At 33.5% G+C, this 19528-nt stretch overlaps 1 protein-coding gene across 6 annotated transcripts in view; it reads left to right on the top strand.

Moving 5' to 3' along the window:
• Positions 1–19528, top strand: part of NIPBL (NIPBL cohesin loading factor) — a 163419-nt gene that overhangs the window by 112518 nt on the left and 31373 nt on the right. For all 6 annotated transcript variants that reach the window (XM_084305614.1, XM_084305618.1, XM_084305617.1 and 3 more), the window contains 13 exons: positions 5877–6059; positions 9739–9936; positions 10125–10196; positions 10295–10384; positions 11370–11473; positions 13049–13135; positions 14290–14521; positions 15311–15462; positions 15846–15926; positions 16962–17062; positions 17909–18047; positions 18257–18339; positions 19360–19492. In XM_084305614.1, the coding sequence (XP_084161740.1) occupies positions 5877–6059; positions 9739–9936; positions 10125–10196; positions 10295–10384; positions 11370–11473; positions 13049–13135; positions 14290–14521; positions 15311–15462; positions 15846–15926; positions 16962–17062; positions 17909–18047; positions 18257–18339; positions 19360–19492 (1655 nt within the window). The remainder of the gene's footprint in view (positions 1–5876; positions 6060–9738; positions 9937–10124; positions 10197–10294; positions 10385–11369; positions 11474–13048; positions 13136–14289; positions 14522–15310; positions 15463–15845; positions 15927–16961; positions 17063–17908; positions 18048–18256; positions 18340–19359; positions 19493–19528) is intronic.

Genomic DNA, 19528 nt, shown 5'->3' on the forward strand with positions numbered 1-19528 from the left:
AGCTGTGAGACTATACCATTGCAGTAGTGAAGACAGTTTTATTATGGAGTAACAGTGTGTTTTATTCAATACAGTGTAAGAGTTTGAGGGTTGTTCGAGCTAGGCCAGAAAGAAACAGCTTTCCTTCCTGAGTATGTGTCTAATATAGGATGTTTTATCCATGTAGTTACAGCAGTGACCCAAGGTGACTTGAGAATGATAAGAAAGTAAGCTGATGATACATAAAAGAGGTAAATCCAAAGCCTCAGTTCATATTAAAACCACTGGAACATCCTCTATCAAATGCTCAGAGAGGGACTGTAAGGGAAGTAAGCTTGGCCTCTGTAGAATAACAGCAAGACTGAATATACTAGTCATCAGCAAAGAAGAGTCCAGTAGTCAGGTAATGTCTCATGTGCCTAAAAAAAATTATTTGTAGTCTGTTTTCATTTTTAATGTCAAACGAAAGTGTATGACAATGTACTAGTGTAGAATTCCCAGAATGCGGAGAGTGGCTAAATTTAAATTTCTGAACACTGAGAAATGAAAGCTAAGATTCATATCCCCACCCCAAACAAGTAGCATTGTTCCCTTTTAGGCTCTTCTGTGTTCTTGCATACGTCTTGATATTTGGAAAAGTTATATTTTAAAATGCAAGTTGCATATAGACATTGGAAATATGAAATTGTATTAACTGTAAGTTTTGCTTAATACCAATTATTACACAAAAATTGAAAAGACTTGATATATATGGGAGACTAACGTATGTAAAAGACTTCATTAACATAAACCTAAGTTTTGAAATGGACTTCAGGGGCCATTTTTCTTCAAGCACTTGTTAGTTTGCCATAATAGATGTATCTGCAACAGGTCATTTAGATATTATGAATACAGAATCGTAGAGTATCCTCAGTTGGAAGGGGATCCACAAGGATCATGGAATCCAACTCCTGACTCCACACAGGACCACCCAAAGATCAGACCCTATGTCTGAGAGCGTTGTCCAAATGCTTCCTGAACTCTGGCAGCTCAGTGCTGTGCCCACTGCCCTGGGGAGCCTGTCCCAGTGTCCAACTACCCTCTGGGTGCAGAACCTTTCCCTAACCCCCAGCCTGACCCTCCCCTGATGCAGCTGCATGCCATTTATCTATATAAACAAACCTGGTATTGATTGCTTCCACTCTATTAATTGCTTCTTACAGTTATGGAAGTAGCTTTTTTTTTTTTTAATGTTTTTGAATCTTTGTGGCTGGTTAGTTCATAGGAGATAACACCAAAATATAAACCACATAATCTGTTTTCCCTATTTTGGAAAGTAAAGGTAAGTCATCTTTGTAATCAAAGCAAGATAAGAGTTTATTAGCATTGGTTTTGATTTAATGGCATGAGCAAGCCTTTCTGATCCTGGAAAGATTTCTAATGCATCAGGAAGCATAACTTCTTTTCTATACCTGCTTGTCTGAAATTTTTTCATCAAGCTGGGTGAAACTAGTCTGAATACACTGACTGTTGTGTCAAAATGTCATGCTACTGTCCATATTGAATGGATCCAATAAATGTCCATAATGATATTGCCTTTCCTCTCTTGAAGGCAATGCTGGTAATGGATACATTTACCTGAATCAGGCAGGTATACTTGGCTGAAAAAATTAAAGGCAAAATTAGCTCAGATCCCTCTAAAGATTAGGTTTCTGAAAGTATTAACTAAAGTTAAAGGTTATTTAACAAACTTGAAGCCACATATCAAGTTGTGAACAAAAAGTAATGCTGAATATTTGAATCTGATCTGTGCCTTTCTATGTTTTTTAAGCCATATGTAAAGAAAGGAAAAAATATATCCACTAAAATTTTAGTGTTTGTAGAACATTTCTACTATACATGTCAAGACCCTTTGAAAAGCTTACTAAATATGGCAAGAAGATAGCAGACTAATTCTGTTTTAGCTAAAGTTCTCTAGCTGTTTTTTAACTGTGTTTTATTTTGTGAAGAAATCCTGGTGAGAAAACAAGTGTCCTGGGTCAGTGGATATTTAGTAACAACTGAAGATTCTTGAGTATATTCTCTAAGAAACCTTTTGGTCATGATGCATGACCTAAAACAACATTGCCTTCCTCTACTAGTAAGCAACTAGTATACAAGTGATGAACAGCATTGTGTAGATCTGGACAAGCAGTGAAGAAGAAATAGTTGTTTATGTTTGCAGCTCTTGAAGTGTTTTTACAGCTATTCTGTGACTAGTCCTTCAGATTCACTAATGTAGAGTGCACCAGCATTGAGATTCCTTACAAATTAAAGATCTGGTTACGGCGGCAATTTCTTTTGTTGTTGTGTTGTGATGTGTAAGTGATGTCTGAAGAACACTGATGCCTGTAGTCCATTCTAAGTATATTTTGTTTAGCGATTGCAGGCATTGCTGTTTCCTGGTGCATTCTTATTAACTTACGGACTAACTTTTTAGTATAGTTACTTTCTCCTTTGCTATTTTAAAAGCCATGCAAACTAGAGGCAAATGTAAGTGGTAGAAGTGGAAACAGGAAAATGAGGTACAAAGTCTTAGCAAACTTACCAAACAAATTGAAAAACTGCAAGTGATCAAACGTTTTTGTATATGCTTTCACATGGTTTCCTGTTATATACTCTTTTAACCATTTTTGAAAATGATCTTGTTAACTGAAAAGGCATTAGCATGAGGCTTACAGCCTAATGTTTGTTGCTGTGTGACTGGATTCTTGTGACGAACTGGATTCTCTTTAAGTATTTCTTTACTACCATGAACAAATAAGAAGTACATTTTTAATACGGAGCACTAAAATGAATTCAGTAACGTGTTTCTAGTGAAGATTGGGTTGCCTTGATTCAACATAGCATACATTGTAAAATAAAATATTATTGACTGGAGTCCCATTGTATATAATATCCCTGAATTTCTTTAAATAATGATGAGCAGTCCTTTTCCATGTATATCAGAATTGTTGATGCACATGCAGTCATGCCTAACTGTATGAGTAAAAACTCTTTTTAGATTCGGTTATTTACAATCTTCAGGATTAAGGAAACTATGTGCAGCAGGCTTGCTCCAGGGAAGATTGTAAAAGATACAAAATCTTTAAAGATGACTTATTGAGACCTGTACAATATTTTTTTTTATTTTCTGCTATTCTTTTATTGAATAAATGCTTTATATATTTTATCTGAAATATCTGTAACTGGCAAGAGTGCAGTTCAAGCAATTATTTGAGTTTAGCATTGGAGAACATAACACAATCAAGACAACTTGGGACTTTTGAAAATGAAATAGTTATTTTTTCAAATATTTACAGTATTTGCATTTTTATTCTTTCATTGATGTCTAATTAATGTGGTGGCAGTTGACTTATTTTTAAAGACTGTTCCCAGAATTCTCAAAATCAATAAGGAAAGCAAGAATAGGTGTTCCTATGCGTTATAGTAGCCTGTGCTTCTTGTTTATTGTTTTGTTTTTAAGGATTTTCCTACTCAAAAAAACACTACCTTTCGTCATACTGAGACTTTCTTTGTGCACAGTGTAAGCAAAGTAAAGAACAAATTCTGTTCTAACAGTTCCTGAAAGCAATGATCACAACCTTAATATTGTATTGTGAAACATTCAGGCATAGTTTTGAAATTAAGTAGGTGTGTTAAGTCACAGAAGACTTACCAATGGATACACAATTCATTACTGATTTGTTTCCTTTTCTCATTTCCTCCCCAAGTGATCTTAGTAATTACTCTGCTTTTATATATATACTTTTAATAGTAGCTTCAGAAAGACTTAAGCATTTTTAGAAAGTATTCCTGTTGTTTTATAGCTTTAAAACATCTATGTGAATCTTAACGCATCTTTTGTTCCTTTACTTGTAGCTGTTTTTAGCAATGCCTTCATTTGTCAGACTTAATGTAAATTTTATTGTCAGTGAGTAGTTCTGCTGACTTCAGTGCAGTTAACCACAGTGCATAGAACTGAGAGCCAGGCCCACAGGTCTGCACCTGTGGAAATTGTCCTAAAAAAAGTACATGCAAATGTCCTTCTTGCACCTTTCCCCAGATGCTACAGAGGTATACAAAGGGAGGGACATAGAGTATTGGGTGGGGACACCACTGCTCACAGACAGCTGTGCAACCTCCAGATTAGACCTGGCTGGCATCCAGTCAGCTGGTAGCACACACACAGGAACTAATCTGTCTGTGCTGGCATACCTCTCTTCCTATCTTTGCTCAAATGCCTAGCCCGCAAGGAATAATCATTTCATAGCACAATGGTAAACCATGCTGTGAAATGTTTCGTAGCAAACAATATTGAGAATTTAGGTACTATTGCCAGATGGTGAGTATCTGAGATTGCAATTTAAGGCAAATAAATGTGACCATGGTCTGGGGGAATCAGGGACAATTCTCACTAACAGCTTTATTTTATAGATATTTATCTACCTCAGTTCAAAAATGTTCGAAGTAATTATTTATTTTTTTTTGTTATCCACTTAACTGAGAGGACTTGCTTGAATGTACTTGGGAAATACAGAAAAAATAATTTTCTGATTGTAAGTTTCATTGCTTACAGACAGTTTTTTGATTATAGACAGATGTTGAAACCAGAAGTATAAAAAACCATCTAAATTTAATTTAAAAATACTGTTGAAAACTGTTTTCTAATATTAAGGCTCTTCTAATTACAGCTGAAGGTTTTTAAAAAGGGGGAAAAAAGACTTTAAACTTGGATTAGGAGATGGGATATTAGTGTAAAAATTGAAATAAATTTTAGAAAGTTATGTTACTGATACAGTGAATGCAATTAAAAATGAAAAACCATCTGGAATATGGTATCTGGAAAGATTTTGTTTCTATATATATATGTATATATAATATGCATATATATCTAGCAAAATTAGCAGGTGATTTCCTTTGTATCTAAACAATCATGTATACCTTGGGGAAGGAGAGAGGAGCACTTGTGACAGTAGCAGTTATTCTTTTGCTGGAGAGAGTTAACAGATAGTCTGTGCAGTAAAGCTCTTTGGTAAATAATGATGACATCAAATAAACAAAACACCAATAAATGATTTTGAATTAATTTGATTTCCTTGTCTCTTCTAAAAAATTTGACTGCAAATCTCCTTCATACTGACTGCATATGTGTCTAACAGTTTCAAAATGTAATGAGAATGGTAAAATGTTGTCTGTTATGTCAGTGGTAAAGATACCTGATGTGATCCAGCTTGATGTTTGTCTTTCCAAAACAAAAACAAAAACAACAACAACAACAAAAAAAAACTTTCAACTTTGTTTTGTAGCAAAATCAAGAAAAAATGTGGGTTGAGTTGTAAACTTATCAGTAGGATGTAAATCCAAGACAGTTTGAGATGTCAATCATTTGGCATACATTTAGGGATAAGAACCTGAAGATTCTGCCGCAGATTGTGCCTACTGGAAAAGGAAAGATTGCTTACTGTCTTATATACACTGAGTGATATGATTGAGAATAAGCAGAACTTAATGAGACACAATGAATCCTTAATTTACCTTTCAGGAAAACCTGTTAAATGCAGAGAATGAAAAAAATAGGATTAAATGTTGTGGTAGTAGAGCAGGGGTGTCATTTTGCTAATGTAATTCACCAATTTGGATTTGTTTTTATTTATATGCCTGACAAAATATTTTGTTGAAAGTAATGTTTATGCAATTTATTATGTTAATTCCCAGTTGCAGCGTGAACAATATACACAGTTTTACAAAGACCTGTCAAATACATCCAGGTATATCTAACCGTGGTATTGTTAGTAGGTATACTGTAATCAATTCCTGAAAAAGGACTGTAGTGTTGGTCCCTTTTTTTTTTTTTTAATCTTCAGGTTCACATGACTCTTCTTACTCTCCATTAATAGGTAGCATAGATCAGTCAGTGTTAAAGGAGTTGCCTCCTGAGCTCCTGGCAGAAATTGAATCCACCATGCCACTTTGTGAACGTGTGAAAATGAACAAGCGCAAACGTAGCACAGTTAATGAGAAACCAAAATATGCTGAAATCAGTTCTGATGAAGACAATGACAGTGAAGGCGCTTTTGAATGTAAGTAGTACACCATTCTGTTCCTACTGCTAAAGAAGACTAATATTTTGCTGTTACAAAAGATTCTTTTTTTCAAGTTGGCTAGTATAAAGCATATGAAATTAAGTTTGCTGTCCAGACAACTACCTGGCCAAAAATCTTTTTTTTTTTTATTTTAAAAGAATAACTATTTACATTTGTAAGCCATAATGAAAATGGGAAAACACTTCCTGGATTTTTTTTAATTGTGCTACGAAACATTTTTAGACAGTCAGATTAAAGATAGCCTGTAAAGCAGCTCAAAAAACTTATATACAAAGCTACAAAACAATGCAGGGGAAAAAAAAAGTCAGTACCTAAATTTTAAATTATTCTTAGTTTCACTGATAAGAAAATTGAAGAGTTCCCTCTTGAACTTTTTCTGACATGATATATTGAGAATATTACTGCCCAGAAGTTTCTTAAAATATTTCCTTTTTTACTGTTTCCCTGGTATATTGCTGGAAAAACTGATCACTTCTGATGGGTTCTCAAAATAGTATTTATTGGTCATACTAGTCTTGAATTAAGTGATCTCAAAGGGAGAGAAAAAGCTATCTATAGTTAGAATTTTGCTGTGTGATGAGGTAATGTTCATGAGAGTCAAAAAATTGTTATACACCTCTTAAGTTAGGAAGGGATTTTCTACTTCATAATAAGAGTATAGTTAGTTTGTAGATATGGAAGTTCAGTTAGCCAGCACTGAAAAGAAAATCCATTAAAACAGAGTGAATCAGCTGAGTCTAAGTAATGTCTTAGCTGCATTACCTATATAGGGATACAGCAGAAGTGCCTATTACTGCTAACCAGAGGAGAACTTACAAAGTTTTTTTGATTTTCTTTTGATTCTTAGTCTTACGGTCCAAAAGAGAAAGATTTGTTTATCTTGCTTTTTTAATATGTTTTAATATGTTCTCATCTAACAGATATGCAGGGCTTATGCACATGTACACATAGCAATTGTGGTAGTAATATCTCTGATCTTTATCAAAGAAACAGAATAGAATGTCCCTTTGTTTGTTTGTGGTTTGTTGTGTGTTTTTTTTTTCCCCTGTAAAATACATTGAATAATGCTGCCTTGACCATGAGTAACAGATCTTGTAATCAGACTTAATTATGGCAAATTATCAATGATGATTTGCTTCATTCAGGATTCTATATTCTCTCTTTATCATATAATACCACCAGTTTATAGTGTTAATGATCTGGGACAGGGAATTAGAAGAAGTAAAGCAAAATTATTTAAGTTGGTTGGGAATGGAGAAGTTTGTCAGAAATTTCAGAGACACTTTTTCAGAGACACGGCATAGCTATTAGTCACAGTGGCTGCTGAAATTCTTAAAGATGAAATAATGCAAATTAAATACATTTACAGTACTTATATACTCAAAGTTATTCTAGATTTATTATGTACAGCCAAGAGATCAGGCCAACAGATTCTAAACAATTCAGTGAGGACATCTGATACAGATATGAATTGTTATATTTCTCAGAGAATAGTGTAGATCTGGATTTTAAAAGAGACAAAATGATGAAGAGAATGTAAATTTTGTAACAAATACACTGAATAGATTTGTACTGTTACAAATATCTATTTCAAAGTTATTTTGGTTATCTAAATGTAAACTTAAAAATGGACACAGTAATTGTTTTAGAAGATTTTTTTTATTATTATCTCATTCCATTTAACTAAATGATGAGAAATTAAAAATTGATGAAATTTTTCTCCTACAGCAAGTAATCAATGTGTTATTATATAAATGTTTGGCAGAATTCAGAAGCAAATGAGATACTTACAATCCAGATATGTACGTATACAATTAATAATATTTTTAATGTTACTAAAGCTTACACTTTTAGTCAGTTTTACGTACTTCAAAGTAAACTTTTTAGAGCAGTGTCTGATTGTGAGAATCTGTTGGCATGATCATCTTATTTGCCTTTCAGAACCAACACAGCTGTAACACATTCTGTTTTGCCATGCAGCATTGATAAAAATTAACCATTTTATCAATGGTCCAGTTTTCAGCTGGAAAATGATACTGGTAGTTACTTTTCTCATGGAGATGTAGCTGGGGTCAGAATTCATCTGACAGGATTTAAATAGCTATTGGCGATGTGTAAGCTCTGGAGATGGAATTCATCTACCTGTTTCATGAGGGAATACTGTCTCACGAGGGAAAGAAGCAGCAATTAAGATGTTTGAAGTTTTTTTTTTCCATTAAACACTTTATCCAGTGCATGCAGTTCAGGTAACCCAGACAGCCACTCATTTCCTCAGTTGCTCAACTCAACCATTTTAGAACAGAAACCATTAGTAGTTCAGACTTCTTTAACATGACTGTTCTGTCTCCAGAAGGAAGTCTGATCCAGAAGCAGCACAGCTCAAAGACCAAGCTAAGTTATTATCTTAAAGTATTGGACCACCTCTTTCCAGAAATTTAATAGTGTGTTTTTGGAAGTGGGAAAAGTGGGTGCAGTGATGAGCATTATTATCACCTTGGCTTCAATCATTTTTTATTCATACTGAGCCTGGGCTACCTATTGGGTATACCCTGATATATATAACAGTCTCTTTACTGTGATGCTCAGTTAGCTGGCATTGTGGAAATGATTTATCAGTTCTCTTCCAGTTCTTTATAAATGTTCAGAGCCATTTTGATCAAAAGCAACCCTATGTATAGGCATACTTCTCTAAACTTCAGGAGAGTTTGGTAGAGACATACCAAAGGGCTGTTATATGTTGCTTCACAACAATAATAAACTCTAATAGTATAGAATATTTGGGAGCCATTTTGATCTTCACAGTACAGCCCTTATTAGACATCTTTTTGTAAGCCCAATCATCCCATTTTATTAAATATTGGAGAGTTTCATGGATGAAACTACATCCTCCTCCATGTCCTTTTTGTATTATGTTTTAGCACCTTCTACCTTAAAGATGTACAGACTGTCTTTGAAAATAACAGAGTACTCTCTGTTCCTCTTCCCACAATATCTTATTACCAACAAATCTCGGTTTCTGTAGAGAACTTGTATCCCAATTTCTTCAAAGTCAGTTCTGCTGTGTTTATTGATCTTGACTGAAAACTGGTTATAAAAACCTTCAGATGTATATACTCAATTCTTAGCACAGAATTGTGACTCCAGCTTTCTCCTTTAACTGAACTAACTGCCATAAATATTACAGGACAAGCTTTTGGCTGTCTTGGCAAAACAGAATTTAAAAAAAAAAAAAAAAAAAAAGCAGCTAGATTTTTAAGTCCTGTTGAAATTTGTTTTGTTAGGTGGGCAAAGTGAGCACTGAATTGGACCTAGTAATATTCACAATTATGTAACTGAAGGAGTTATGTCAGTGCTCTCATATGAAAGGATGAAAATTATTTTGATTTGTTTCATTCTACTTTGTTTAAAAAGACAAACATGCTTTAAAGTTATCTCTTAAGTATTTGCTAGTGTCTTTGATTTCAGGCATGATTTTAATGTAATTAAAAATGAATTGTTAAATTAATGCCATAATAGAATTTTATGTAATGGTTTTAGAGTGTTTCACTTGTTTTATGGTACAGCTATATATAGTCATTTTACTTGTAAATACATAATTTTGAACTATAAAAAAATGATTTTTTATACTTAGAATGAAAATGCATTTCATTTCTAGCTTCTCGAAAAAGACATAAAAAGGATAGAGATGAAGCTTGGGAGTATGAAGAACATGACAGAAGAAGTTCTGGTGACCACAGAAGAAGTGGTCATTATCATGAAGGAAGGAGGACTTCTGGTAGTGGTCGATATCGTAATCGCAGTCCCGATGACTCTGATATGGATGATTATTCTCCTCCTCCTAGCCTCAGTGAGGGTAAATGAAAAAAAAAAATAAATAAAAATGATTTTCTTACATAATACTAGTGCATTTTTAAAGGATAAGTTGAACTTTTTGAAATAAACATCTTTACATGCAGTATTTAATATAAGCATAAGAAATGTAAACAACCCTTTATATCATTTTGAGAAAGTATTTGTTTTACTCTTTATTCTTTTAACTAGTGGCAAGAAAAATGAAGAAAAAAGAAAAACAAAAGAAGAGGAAAGCTTATGAGCCTAAACTAACACCTGAAGGTAATTTTAGAAGACTTATTTTCTTCAGTTTGTATTTTCTATGTTGTATATGAAACAATTATACATACACTTCTTTTTTCTTTTTTTTTTTTCACCAGAAATGATGGATTCTTCAACTTTCAAAAGGTTCACTGCTTCAATAGAGAATATTTTGGAAAATCTGGAAGACATGGATTTTACAGCTCTTGGTAATATGTCTGAAATTTTCAAACTGCTTCCCCAAATAGAAACGCAACAGAAGCCAAAAAATTTGCATTTCAGTATTTTCAGACTTCCTTCTGATTGATTTAATTGCCTGTGATACATGTTAGGGTATGCTGTGTTTATATGGCTTCCACCTAGAGTGGACTTTACCTTACCAATTTCACTTGCTGCTTGAGGCAGAGGATCTCGCTTCCTCCACCTTGCAGAATCCAACAGGGTCATAAATCATAATGAGACAAATAATAATCTACTGGAGTTCATCTGTTGTGGCCTTTGACCTTACATGCTTACAGCTGAGTTACTGAATCTCTGTGTAGTCCTTAGTCCTTTCACTTGAAAATCAGCAAGCTTAGCTTCAGTGTCAAAGTAGTTCAGGCTAACCAAAATGACTTTCAACTGAAATGGATAATGGAGAACTTAAATATTCTTTTCCCTACAATCTTTAACAAGGAGGGGAGCATAGTAAATGAGTACAGTCTCAAAGCAATCTTGCCTATATGCTTGGTTTTAAAAGTGAAGTCATTGTCTCTTTCTAGGTTTTGTAATGTCATGTTTTTGTGTGTATGTTTAGTATCATACGCATTTTTCAATTACTGTTCTGTCCCAGATTCAAACTACAATCATTTGTGATTTATTATGCTGAAATGAGGGTGGTACTGCAAGAGGTACAATAAATGGGTTTTGCTATATTAAAAATAGTTGTAGTTGATGATTTCAGAAATGGATGCACGATGTTAGGCTGTTAAACAATATTTCAGAACATGTAATCAGTTATATTGAACAAGTAGTTGTTTTGTCACAACCAAAAATAATCGTCATCTGTCTTTGTTAGATGGAACTATTAGATGCTAGCTGTTTGGAAAATTTTTTTAGCAAGTTTTCTTGCATTTGCTTTTTCATATTGGCTATAAATACTGTATTCTTCAACATGTTATTAGAAATAGTTATGATGATTTTTTTTTTTTTAAGGTGATGATGATGAGATTCCACAGGAATTGCTACTGGGAAAACATCAGCTTAGTGAGCTGGGTAGTGAATCTGCAAAAATCAAGGCAATGGGCATTATGGACAAGGTACATCTTCATAGTCTTTACCTCTTACTGAACATTTAATTTCATTAAATTTGCAAAATGGAAATGTCCCCCTGTAATAATATTTCACCCTCTTCAGTTGTGAATGAGACATACCATGAACAGGTATGCTTATGCTTGAACTGATCTCAGGTACTTAAAAAGTTACCACATCACAACTGTTACTGTCTCTGACACTGAGGTATTTGTGCTGAATAGTCCTTCTGTGTCAGTGGTAACTGAGAGCACTGTGTACCAATATATAGCACGTGTGCCTGAGCAGTAAAATCTAAAATAACCCATTTTCACAAAAGCACATCAGCCCATTGTCTTTGCTCCTTACAGATAGTGTTGAGCAACTATAGTAAAACAGAACCTACATTCAAAATCAAAAAATCTACCCTTTCTGTTATAAGCTATCAGATCATTGTAAATATATGGTGGCCATCTGACACATTACTGAATTGCTTATTTCCTCTTTCTCTCTAGAAAGGCTTTTCGAACTTAAAAGATAGGTGCTAAAAGTCATTTTCTGTAAACCGCATATTGTGGTTTCTTTGCTGTACTTTTCCTGACTTCAGTTCAAGACAACTTAGTTTGTTGGTGTAAACTGTTGGTATTATACCTCTAGAAATAATTTTCTTGGTTTCCTTATTTAACTTTGTAGAACTCTTGGCTTTGGGCAGTCTTATGCTACCTTCTTACCCTGCCTGCTCTTGACCACTTATATTTATGAAGTGTCTGTGAAGCCACTTATTAAAGAAGTCACTCTGAAGGATTTTTTTTAACCCAAGATTTATAGTTTCCACCTGACTTTTCCTTCAGTTCTGCCTACCTTCATCTGTAGGAGGATGTTTTCAACCTGGGTGTTTTGCCCTCTTGATAGTTCTCCCCTTAATCTTAGTTCCATTTATACACAAGTCCATACCTGTATATGTAAAATCAGAATTTAGTTGATTCTAAGGATGAGCACCTGTGTTATGTGGATGTGTTCTTCTGGAGTTCAGCATATTCTGCACATTATTCAATTGTAATTCTGTAGAACCGTCAGTAAGCGATTTTGAGTTACTTTTTTCATCATGCTAGTTTTTCAAAGTTAAGAAAATTACTAAGAGTATGTTTTCCCTGTGTTAGCACTCAGAGAATTTTATTTCTGCTTTTCCATAAGATTTGGATTTTCTCCTAACAAGTTTCTATATGGTCAGACAGAATATGATTAGTAAGTGGATTTGGTAAATTCCAGTTTCCAGAGTCAAGAATGTATAACTATACAACATTATTGGCAGATACGCTGTTTTCAGTCTATTCCTACAAATTTTGTTGGTTTAAAAAGCAGTTTGTCTGCAATCTTAGAACATATTTCACTAGTTTAATTGTATTATTAGTATTATCAATCATGCTTTGTCAGAAACTGACAAGTTAAGATCAGATCCTTACATCAAAAATACCTTAAAATTTAAGGTTAATACTAGAATTATGTAAAATGTTCTGTCCATGTTCATCTATGCACATTTTTTCAGCAATTTGGAAGCCTTTATGTTCTTACAGCTGTTTGATGTGTTTGTTTTCTTGTTGTAGCTCTCAACAGATAAAACAGTAAAGGTCCTGAATATTTTGGAGAAGAATATTCAAGATGGATCAAAGCTTTCTACATTACTTAACCATGTGAGTTTCAAATTACATCATTTCACACCCCTGTTCAGCATAGGATTTTCTTCATTTGAGTCCCATTCAGTGATAGTTTCAAATGCTTTGTGTGTGCCTGAAAGGAATTTCTGGTTTTACATGTATATGATTAACATATTGTCAAATTTTAAGATTTGAGGTAAAATTCAATTGATTATATTCTTTTTGTAGTAAATGCTATACTGTAGGACTGCTAACAAACCAGAGTGTTGGGAGTAGTTGAGTTATATTTTGACTTAATTTCAAATATTTATAATAGTTTCAATCTGAAATATTTGTGGCAACTGGTATTACTTATGCCAGTGGAAATTTCTTTGCTACTTCTCTATAAAACTTCCCTTAGAAAGGATGGCTTTCTTGTAGAGCATATTCCTTCCCTAATTATTAAGAACTGACAAAACAATATGCTAACAAGAATAGTGTTATTGAGTTTTACAGAAAAAAACTAATCTGCAGAAATTGAGAGAGATTACATACATTGGAAAAGAAGAATATGAGTTTGAAAATGAATGTCTTAAGTAATATGAAAAATAAGTGAATAGGAAGTACTTTTTTTTCTGCCCTGTTGCAACATGATTGAACCTTCTTTACCCAGTGTTAAAACTAAATGGATATATTTGATAAGACATGTTTTTAAACCCACTGATATTAAATAGTTGAGTTGGTCTGTGTTAAGTTTTATTCTTATGAATTTCATGTGACTTTTAATAATCTTGTTGTGTGAGAGTTCCCTCTAGTGGCAAAAACTAGGCTGGTAAAAGCAGCAAATGATACGTGTAGACCACTAAGGACAATACTAAATGAATGAGTTCAGTTTTTGCTTTAAGTACATCAGTCTTAAGTAGAGAATGTAGCAATCTTCTTTCATAGCTCTTCCCTATGATATACGGAAAGCTTTTGTGTGTTTTACCAGACCAATCCAGTGGGATATTGAAGACTTATAACTTAGGGAAAAGTACTGCAAACTTGCTGCCAGTAAAACAACCAGTTGATTTATAAAACAAACTATCCTTGTATCATAAATGAATGTGCTTGTTTTAAAGTATATTAAAATGTTGTTGGTATATTGTACTTGGCAAGGATAAATATTTGACTTTTCATTTACACTGTCCTGCTTTTCTTGCCTCTTGCAGAACAATGACACTGAAGATGAGGAGAGATTATGGAGAGATCTTATTATGGAAAGAGTGACAAAATCTGCGGATGCTTGTCTTACTGCTATTAATATTATGACGTCACCAAATATGCCTAAAGCTGTATATATTGAGGATGTAATAGAAAGAGTTATTCAATACACAAAATTTCATTTGCAGAACACTCTCTATCCTCAGTATGACCCTGTATATAGAGTGGATCCTCATGGTGGTTAGTATACTAAATAATTTTAAAATATCTTTTCACATTAGATTTATGTTTTGCTTTATATATACATATGCTTTATATATACATATATATATTGCATGAAGATGCAAGTGATATGACTTCCCTGAATTTTTTTAATTATTTTTTTTAATTTAATTTTTATTTTTTTTTATACTAATAGTTCTTTCATATGACATATGGCATCTGAATTAATGCTGTATGTTATATTGAGAATAATTAAATACAGAGTAAAGTGACAATGAATTAATTGCATCCTCTGAATAACTTGGTCATTTTAATGTTTAGTTTTACTGTAATAGCCATAGTGTCAGTATAACCGTTTGGACCAGGGTATAAAGAAGTTTGTCTCAAGCTTTTCTTCTGTCTGTAGTTAGTATATGCATCAAAAAGTCATTTCATAGTCATAATCCCTGCTTATATGAAGATTTATTTCAGAGAATTTTTTTTTTTTGCCTTTAGCATTTTGTTGTCATATACTTATCTTCAGATGTGGGTGTCCAACATCAAGAACTGTTTTAAAAATGCCGAATCCAGAATTCAGAACAATTACTGTTTTGAATTAATTCTGAAATTAAATCTGAAAAAAATAATGTCATATGAAATTTTTGCCTTCCAGCTAGAAATAAATACTTTTGCATCTGTAAACAATTGGATTCACACAGTTGTAATTGTAGAGTTGTTTGGGGGAGATTCTTTGAGAAAACAGTTATCTTTCTATTTAATAGAACTGTAACACTGAAAAAATTAACGAAAATATTTTTGATTTTTTAGGTGGTGTTTTAAGTTCAAAAGCAAAGCGTGCCAAGTGTTCCACCCACAAGCAAAGAGTCATAGTGATGTTGTATAACAAAGTTTGTGACATTGTCAGCAGTTTGTCAGAGTTGTTAGAGATACAGCTTCTTACTGATACAACTATTCTTCAGGTAAATTTTGGCTGAAGAATGTCTGAGAACATTGTGGGTTTTTTGTTTGTTTTGGTTTTGTTTTTGTTCCTTTTATTTTCCCAGAGAGACTGTAAAGTGTCAGTGACATAAAATGTGAAATCAGTACATATTTTTGTACATATTTACATAGGCTAACAAGTCTCTGTGTAGTATGTTATCTTCCTGTTCTCTTCTTCAGTGTTCAAAGGCTTTTATTGTACACCTAAGAATAGTTTAGCATGATTGTACTCAATTTGCAAATAATGTGAATTAATACCTGTTGTTGAATACCTTATCTGATGAATGAATAGCCTGCTTGTAACATAGCATGAATATCAGTTTGCCAGTCAAGTATACTTAGAATCATTTCTTTGCATTGATAGGTATCATCTATGGGAATAACACCTTTCTTTGTAGAAAATGTCAGTGAGCTACAGTTATGTGCCATCAAATTAGTGACCGCAGTAAGTAATTTTTAATAAGCAATTTCATGTTCCTGTGTGTCCAAGTTACTACGACATAAACATAGGTTGTATTTTTTGCTTGTAGAGAATTAGAGATTTAAATTAATTTTATTTTTTCATGTTTTTACAGTTTGGTATTATAAGCTAGGAATAGTATTAAATCTACCTGAGCTACTCCTATTTGCAGAGGAGCAACTTAAGCAAGGAACTTAATTAATGGTTGTTATGTGGTCTAAAGTTTAAACACAAACCCCTCTCTCTTACCTGTCCTCTCTTGTTTAAAAAATCTTAGCAATGTGATTTTCCTCATTTCCTATGCTAAGATACGAATTTATGCAATGGAATAAGCTAGAGAACTAGCAGGATACTTTTATAATAGATTAAGTTATTTTCCTTGGAAGTGGTGGGTGTATGAAAAATTCATGGGACAAATAAAATACTATTTCAGGAAAAATGTACTGTAACATGTATGTGGTCATTTAAGTGGAAAGTGTTCATCTTTGTAAGGATCATATGCTCCTGAACTTATAAAAAGGCCTGAACAAAAGGAGAAGCAAATCCTACAGTCCTAACCATAAATTTAAATAATATTTCATGTCAGGCAAATATTAAAGACAAAGGTATGAAGTAAAACTGGATTGCCAATTATATTCTGTAACTGTGTATGTGTTCATGTTAATTTATGCTACCATAGAGCTTTGCTGTATACTGGGGTCTGAAAGCTCTGTATTATATTATTTGACTTACACAGTATATTTCAACCATTGACAGAAGTGGTTAAGATACACAGTATTTTTAAGAGCTATTTGACATCTGTGTTGTTAGAATACTTTTAAAATCTTTATTTGAAAAAGTTTTCATGTATTTTATAAGGAAATACTTGCTTTGAAGAAATAAAGTAATGCATTAAAAACAAGGTATGCATTAAAAGTCAAGAGAAGTATATGTTACTACATCTAATTTTTATAGCTTTAGCAAGCAATATTGTAATGTAACAATTAATAAAATTTTAACAATTCTGTAACTGTTAAATAGGTGTTCTCCAGGTATGAAAAACACAGACAGCTAATACTAGAAGAAATTTTCACTTCCCTTGCAAGACTACCAACTAGCAAGAGGAGTTTGAGAAACTTCAGGTAATTTTTGCATAGATTGCTAAGCAGCCACAGCTTTCTATGTGTAGAATTTTCTCTACAGGAAGAGCAGAGTTCCCTGACAAATATATCTTGTAATAGTCACTGCTTCTTATGCTTGGTTACAAAAATAATTGAAATATCCAGTTAGTCTTCTCACTAAGGAGTGATGTTTTAAAGCGTAATGTTAGTGTGCATTCAAAAGGATCTTTGTTTCAAAAATCAAAAAAAAAAAAAACAGACCAGGATGCAGCACTCCAGGTGGGGCCTCACAAGGGCAGAGCAGAGGGGCACAATCCCCTCCCTCCACCTGCTGCCCACCCCTCTGTTGCTGCAGCCCAGGACACAGTTGGCCTGCTGGGCTGCAGGCACACACGGTTGGCTCATGTTGAGCTTTTTGTCCACCAGAGCCCCCAGGTCCTTCTCTGCAGGGCTGCTTTCAATGGGTTCTTCTCCCAGTCTGTGCTCATGTCTGGGATTGCCCCAGCTCAGGTGCAGCACCTTGCACTTGGACTTGTTGAACTTCATTAGGTTCACATGTGCCTACTCCTCGAGCTTGCGTTTAACTTATTAAATATTTCTGTAGATTTTCAGTGCCTGAGCTTCACAGATATTCTGGTAGTCATCCATGGGCTGTTTCAGTTCTTCTGTCCTACCTAAGAATAATACTTCTTGTTTTTGTTACATCCAATCCTTCACTTCATGAGGGAGAAGCAAATGACTAGTTAAATGTCTAGAATATAGATTTCTAGCTGTAGTAAAAGCATTATAAATCTTAAAATTATATAGGGCTCAAAATAATAGTTTTGTTTTATTTTAGTGTTAATGCTGTCCTTTTCATATTAACAGGTTAAATAGCAGTGACACTGATGGAGAGCCCATGTATATTCAGATGGTAACGGCTCTAGTTCTGCAGCTTATTCAATGTGTTGTACACTTACCATCTGCAGAAAAAGATTCTAATTCAGAGGAGGAATCGAACAAAAAAGTAAGGAAGATAATTTTAAGAAATCCTACTTTCTTAATTTTTATTTTTTTTTCCAGGAATGACTGTGTTTGTGGGTATAATGTTTTATAACAGTGGTCTAGTAATCAGACGGTGTAATTTTGTCCACTGTAATTATTTGTTGAATGAGACATACTGATCTAGAAACAATATTTCTATGTATGCTCAAGTGTTAGTCTTCTTATTTTTAGGTGGATCAAGATGTGCTTATTACTAACTCCTATGAAACAGCCATGAGAACAGCACAAAACTTCCTTTCTATTTTCCTTAAGAAGTAAGTACAGTTATGTTCTTTAGTGTATTGATGAAGCCAACTCTGAATAAAGTCTGTCACTCCTCAGGACAAACCTTATTACTTAACAGTGCTAAATACCCACTAGTGAAGTTACTTATAGCAATGTACTTCATAGATCCCTAAGAGAGTTACTTTTCTGGACAAAAAAAAAATATGGCATAAAAATTGTGTGGAGAATTCTTTAAACATGTAAGAAGTATCTGGTAGCTTATATAGGATACTTTTATCAGGTGTCTGTTATCATCTGAAGAATGAAAGAGAAGGATGAATAAATACTTGAGTGGTGAAACGAGATTCATTCAGTCATCAGAATGATTACGATAGAGAAAACCTAGAATCACTTTCATATAGCGGAAGTTAGGAATGTCAATAGCTCATAAGTAAGAAAAAAATATATGTGTGTGTGTGTGTATATATATATATATACACATACACCTGAATAATCTAAGTAAGCATTTTCTAGAAAAAGTCCTGAGGTTTTTACTGTGTTAATTTCCACTGTTAAGCTGAGAGGCTGTTTAAAGATCTAGCCATCTCTCTGCATACTTCTGATATCATTAAAGAAGTTAAGACTGTCACATGTAACTGAAATATATCAGGTATGTTATCTTTTGAATTTTACATTCTGATTTTAACCTTGAAGTACATAATACTGAGAAGTCTTATCACCCTGAAATAAGACAGACCAGGCTTAAAGAGTCTAGAATCAATACCTCCTAAATACACCACTCCAGCCTGAGTTTCAGAATTTTACCTACCTCATCCATCCTTTTCATGCATGCTTTAACTCAAAATAATAAACGAAAAAGCTTAGGAAAAAAAAATCATGGATTAAAAAATGTTAGAACTATTTGTCCTTTACTGGATACAATTCTTTTTCTTTTAGAATCACTTAAAACTTTTTTTATTCTGATTAACCATAGGATTATTTTTGTTTACATCAGAAGAAATGTGTAAATGTCTCTAAGATTTACTAATGTAATGCATTCTTTTGAACAGGTGTGGCAGTAAACAAGGGGAAGAAGATTATAGGCCACTGTTTGAGAACTTCATTCAAGACCTTCTTTCCACAGTCAATAAACCAGAATGGCCAGCTGCAGAGTTGCTACTTAGCTTATTAGGAAGGCTCTTGGTAAGGGATTCTTGTTTTTAACTACAAAGACTTGTT

This window comes from Netta rufina (genome assembly GCF_964035555.1).
Source record: "Netta rufina genome assembly, chromosome: Z".
NCBI classification, from domain to species: domain Eukaryota; kingdom Metazoa; phylum Chordata; class Aves; order Anseriformes; family Anatidae; genus Netta; species Netta rufina.